General features: G+C 39.1%; 1 protein-coding gene across 1 annotated transcript; it reads right to left on the bottom strand.

Moving 5' to 3' along the window:
* Positions 1 to 2,067: 2,067 nt before the first annotated feature.
* Positions 2,068 to 4,412, bottom strand: LOC147725833 (vomeronasal type-2 receptor 26-like). The gene is made up of 2 exons (XM_086962794.1): positions 4,295 to 4,412; positions 2,068 to 2,951 (listed from the first exon to the last, which is right to left on the bottom strand). Exon 2 carries the CDS (start codon positions 2,947 to 2,949, stop codon positions 2,068 to 2,070), a length of 882 nt encoding a protein of 293 aa, XP_086818920.1. The 5' UTR covers positions 2,950 to 2,951; positions 4,295 to 4,412.
* Between the last annotated feature and the right edge of the window lie 1,581 nt (positions 4,413 to 5,993).

Genomic DNA, 5,993 nt, shown 5'->3' with positions numbered 1-5,993 from the left:
GCGTGCTTGGGGTGAAATATCTCTCGAGCACACATTTTGAAAGCGCAAACAAGCAAAAAATTCTGCAAAGCCGCCGATCGTGGAATTTTTGGCAATTCAGTGTTCTCCACAGAAAAAGGAAAAATTACCCAAATTCTCCAAATTCCTCAAGCAGACCAGAATTTACCACCCAGGCCTACCCTTGACATTTCCTGGCCACTACCCTGGGACCACCAAAGAACCGCTCACCAGTGACTGTAAAAGTCGTAACCTGGTGAGCTGTGTCCACACATGTTTGGCAGGTTTGGCAGTGGGGGAGTGCAGCAATGGGGTGCCAATTCGGCATCCACACCGCAAGCTCTGTTTTTGGAGGTGTTGCTATATACTTTGATTAAAGTGATAGTACCAGCTTTGTGTGGTTGTGTGGGGGTATACTTAATATTTGTTTGCTGTTTTTAAATGGGTTAGGAGTTCATGATAGCTACTGCTTTGTTTATTTGGGAGTGGAGCATATATGAAAGGGATATTGCTGTTTTAATAATCACCATGTATGGTGTATATCTTTCTATATTTTGAACGTACCTTCGCTATCCAGGTTTCGTATTTGGTATGTTTTATTGAGGTGTTTGCAGTGGAGAAGATTAGCATTTTTTTGCTATTGTCATGCAAAAAGAAGGATTTTTTTAATGTGTTATTGTTAAATAGTCTGGTATGTCTATGTCCTGATATGTTCTACAAGCAGGTCAGGTGTTGCTTGAGCCTTTTTCAGTGAAAGTAATTAGACATTTTAAAGTGCTGATAGTTGGTGGTTCGCCAGTTATGTGCTCAAGAACTTTGGGTAGTATGTCTTTAAGCTTTTTTTGATGTGAGTTCCGGAGTACTAATGTGTGCCTCCCTTATGTGTTTTCTCTCACTTTTTTCTGTATCATTTGAGGGGTGGCTGTGCTCTTTCAAGTTAATTACAAAATGTTATTTTTTAGTTGACCTCTCATAGCATGCATTAGAATAATATTTAGTACATTTCCAGTTCACAGGTTCTATTGATGCACTTTCTCAGCTGTAGGTGTAATCCATTGTTTCCTTTCAAAATTTGTATTAGAAATTTCCCATACTTTTGGCACGGTTCAAATGTAATTGCAATCCATAAATACTTGAGTTATCAGAAATGAACATTGGGCTGTAAATGAACTTGACCGATAAAAACAAATACGTGCTTCCAGGTGGATCTCCAGCACTACTTTTCCCATAATGCTTCTGATTGCATCTAAGGCATGGCAAGTACAACTACTGAAGATCAAAAAAACTTGAAGAAGACGGAAGTTGAAACACGTAGTGGTGTTTTGGTTCAGTTATGCTGCTGCTTAATAAATGGATTCTATCAGAGGAATCCTGTGGGAGTGCAGGGCTGTGGTTTTGACTCTTTTACCCCCAACGCTGCACCAATAGTCATATAATATGAATTTATTTGTTTTGACATCATGTTTTATTGTATTTGAATTTTAATGCTCATAGTTATTAACATTGTTTTAGATGTGTTTATTGAGATTTTTTGTGTGCACTCTTTCTATGGGGCTAAAGTTTACATTTTGGGTGATGTAATATATGTTTTTCAAGTAATTGGTTTATGTAAAAATAGGGTTGTGATGTTTTTATTGATTTTTATTGTTTTTTTATGATGGGTTTGTAGTCAATATTGTGGTAATCAATATTTTTGACACGACATAAGTTTATTTAAAGGTAACGGCATCATTTTTTTATCGGAATATGTAGACATCAATATTTTTTTAACAATATCTGTGTGCTTGATGTTAGTGATTTTTATAGTTATGTCTACAACGTCAATATTCTTTTCTTGCTATTTAATTTCTCATATTTGTGGTTCTCAACATTTGTTGGATTGATAATATGTCACTGTTCAATAGGCCTATGTGCTGATCACTTTACTGTTTGGGATATAAATGAATGATCCCATTTGAAATACTAGTACTTTTTCTAATGGAAGAAGATAGAAAAGCAGATGGTCTTCACCATGTTCCATGTTGATCAGGTTATACATTTGGTTTTGTGACTACCAATTATTTTTAGCTCTTAAATGCATCTTTTGTTGATATCTGGTCTGAACAGAATGATGTAACACTTGGGGATGAATATACAGCCCAGCAGCCCAGCACTGGAAGCCAAGATGGCAAAGATCTCCACGGCCACCATGTATCTACCCTTAGAGCTAAGGTAGGCTGGAAGGAAGGACACCCAGACGCTGCAGAACACCAGCATGCTGAAAGTGATGAGCTTGGCCTCATTGAATCTATCAGGAAGGTTCCTGGCTAGGAAGGCCACAGTAAAGCTGGCAAAGGCTAGCAGACCCATGTAAGCAAGCATCCCATAGAAAGCAGTGACAGAACCATTGTCACACTGTAGGATCACCTTTCCAATTTCAGACTGAGTGTCAGTGGCTGGATGAGGAGGATAAGTGAGCAGCCAAGTGAGACAAATTAATACTGCCCCCAGTGTGCACACGAGGACCATGGAAGTAGACACCTGAGATCCCAGCCATCTGCTTAACTTGCTACCTGGCTTGATGGCATTGAAGGCAATCACAACAGTGATGGTTTTTACTAATACACAAGACACGGCAACCGTGAAAATAATCCCAAATGCAGCTTGTTGGATCAAACATGTCAATAATGCAGGGTGTCCAATGAACAGAAGAGAGGTGAGGAAGGCCAGCAGCAGAGACACAAGGAGAGCGTAGCTGAGATGCTTGTTATTGGCCTTCACTATTGGTGTGTCTCGATATCTGAGAAAGATTCCCAACACACCAGCTGTGGACATGGATAGTACAATAGCTACAGATGCCAACACTGCTCCAAGAAAATCACCATAAGAGAGATAAACAATGGCTTTCTGGATACAACTATCCTTTCTATCAATGGGCCACTGGTCCTCGGGGCACTTTATGCAAGTTTCCATGTCTAAAATATAAAACATAAGATTAAAATCAAATTAAAAATATAAATATTGCAAATAGTTGATCAACATAACAGAGCACAAATGAAAGTGAACCTGATATTTGATAAGAAATGTTCCAGAAGTTTCACCCAGAAAGAGCTATAGCTGCTCTCGGACAGTAAATCATGTTGATACTATGGGATCAATGCATCATATATGTATGTTGCTGTGGACAACATAGCATTATTACAGCACAATCAATTATTCCAATTTCCTTTTTGCATTTCTCAATGTAGACATCATGAGGTTCAGTTTAGACAATCCAGTTTGAGGTATAATCCGATGTTCACATATTTAACAATGTGTTGCGGTACGATAGCAATAAATCATTTAATGCTGTGGAGTGACCGCAAGTGAGAACCCCCTCTTATTTCATTCGTCTCAGGATTTCCTATTGAGTGAATACTATTCTCCATCTATAGTTTTTTTGTTTATAATGAGAGTACTAAAATAAATGTTCAGTAAATAACTTGGGTCCAGATATACGAAGCGTTTTTGAGATTGCAAAATCAAAATATCTGATTTGTTTTCAACCTAAAATGCTTTTTTTATGTAGAACCACCAAACTATAATCCTACAGGATCTCAATTTGGGTTTGCAATTCTGTATTTAGATGGAGTTAATACTGATGCTGAATCTCAGTGGAATGTATTAATGCTTTGGAACCGACTTGCAGTTGCAAAACATTTAAAATGTACCACCCCCTCAAAGGAGGAAGCAACCCCTTCACAAATTGGAAGGGGTTCACAGTGCTTCTTTTCCCCTTTGAGAAAGGTAAAAATATATCTTTTTGAAGAGCAGGCACTGAGTGTTCCCAAGGACCAATGCCTAAGTTTGAAAAACGAAAGGTAAACGCTTAATTGCTTTCTTTTGAAACCCATCCTAATTTCCTTTAAAGAAAATATTCTAAATTTGTTTTAAAAAGTAATTTTTTTAAAGCAATCACATATATGGTGGTCTGCTGATCCCAGCAGGCCAACAGCCCTCTGATGGCTATAATTTCTAATTGGTTGCCACTGCGAACTACCTAATTACTATTCATGAGGTAAGTTGACATGTGGCCCCCTATGAATATCTAATGTAAAAATAAAAGTTTCAAACATAAGGAATGGGAATCACCTAATTGCGATTCCGAGAAAAACGTCTTCCTTCTCCCTCAAAGCAGTGCAACCATTTTAAGTTAGTAATTAAAGTGAATTAGGGAAGGTTTTTTGAACGTGTGAACGCCAAAGTGTTTTGGTGCCAGCAGACCCTCAGAAAAAAACATTAAACAGACATTAGAATACATTTTAATTGCTTCTTTTACCTGTGCTATTTGAATACTCCCCTTCTGCACATGGCACACAGTCAAAGCAACAAATGGGCTCCCCTTTTCTAGGAGCTTTACGGTACCCTGGAAGGCAACTCTCAGTGCAGACTAAGCGGGGAATCTGTAACAAAACAAGTGAAGGACAAGAAACATCTTTTAGAAAGAGTGTGATACCTAAACAACATGACTGCAATACAGCAAGAAGAGAAACACAGTAACCAACTGATCAAATAGTTCTTTGTTACAATCATCAGGTCACAGTGTCAATCTAACAGGACATATTAAGGACTTAAGATGGTAGCGGTGTACCTAGGTCCACAAAGAAGCTGTACGGTGGGTCTTAAATGAGGCTGGAGGTTCCTTTCATGCGGATGAGTTGACACTAAACATAAAGTGGGTTACATGAAGATAACGGACACAAATATAAATGCTTACTTAAAAGGATACTTTTTGTATGAAACCCATGATCAACACAAATCTACATTAGTGTGTTTTTTGCAGTATTGATTATCTAGCAGATGTATTGTTCTAAGTAATAGATGCTGAGTTATGGACTGACCAATCGACTGGAAACCAAGGTACAGTTTAAGCAGACCAAGGCAGGCCCCTGTATCTGATCCATACTCCAGCGTGGTTGGCCTGGACTTATGGATTTGACTAACCCTGGGTGGCCAACTGTGCTACTCTTGCGAAGTTTGCGTAGTTTTGCTACTTTGCACTACGCGAATTGCACAAAGGACAGTGCAAAATTGCGTAGCGTAGTTGCCTTTTTTTGCTTGCTTGCGGTCCTCAACCTCAAGTTGGCGATCACGAACGAGGAAAATAAATCTCCCGGCAAAATTCTCAACGCGGGGAGGTCAGGTTTCTCATTACAGGTGGTCGCGGATGCTCATGACCGCTCGCAATGAGAAACTACCAGTCCGCGTTGAGAAAGCTGCCGCTCGAGTGAAAATCTACTTGAGTGGCAGAAAATGACAGCTCACACTGTGCGAGATGCCGTTTTCAATGATTGCACAGTGCGGACAAGCATCCGGCACTGTGTAATCATCGCGAACAGCGTACTACACAGTTTGTGTAGCGCTACTTGTTTCTCGCATAGTGCAAAGTGCACTTTACGTAGCTACGTGTAGCGCAACTACACAAACTATGCCCAGGATTAGATTTTACCCTGTCTAGCATGATCAGATATCCCTGGTTGGCGCTTTATGCTTTTAAGCAATATGTTTCAAGATATTCTTAAAAAATTCATAGCTGCAGTTATACTTATTGTATTTTTGTGTTTTTGTCTTGTTTTGTTCAGTTCACTAAGCTATGTTTTTTAACCAGATGTGTTATCTTTTTGTGTGGTGTTTTCAGTGTTTTACTGTTGGAAGTGCTGCACAAATACTTTACAAATTGCTTCTTAAGTTACGCCTGCCTGCTCTGTGCCAGGCTACCGAAGTGTGAGCAGATTAATTTAGGGTATGGATCTGACTGACCCTGACTAGGATTGTGGTTCCTGCCTAGACAGGGGGCATACCTCTGCCAACCAGAAACCCATTCTCTAACAATTGTGAAAGACACCTATTGATAAAGGAGATACATTTTTAGGTGTTTATTCCAATATTAAAGACAGCTGTACATCAGCCAAAGTGACTTTCTCTAATCTTACACAATTAGCATTCCAGTTCAGTTCAGGAAAACAATTTTTAAGACT

The sequence above is a fragment of the Lissotriton vulgaris genome, chromosome 3_1, assembly GCF_964263255.1.
Source record: "Lissotriton vulgaris chromosome 3_1, aLisVul1.2, whole genome shotgun sequence".
NCBI lineage: Eukaryota > Metazoa > Chordata > Amphibia > Caudata > Salamandridae > Lissotriton > Lissotriton vulgaris.
Note: the sequence above shows the minus strand (reverse complement) of the source record. Positions and strands in the feature narration are given on the sequence as shown.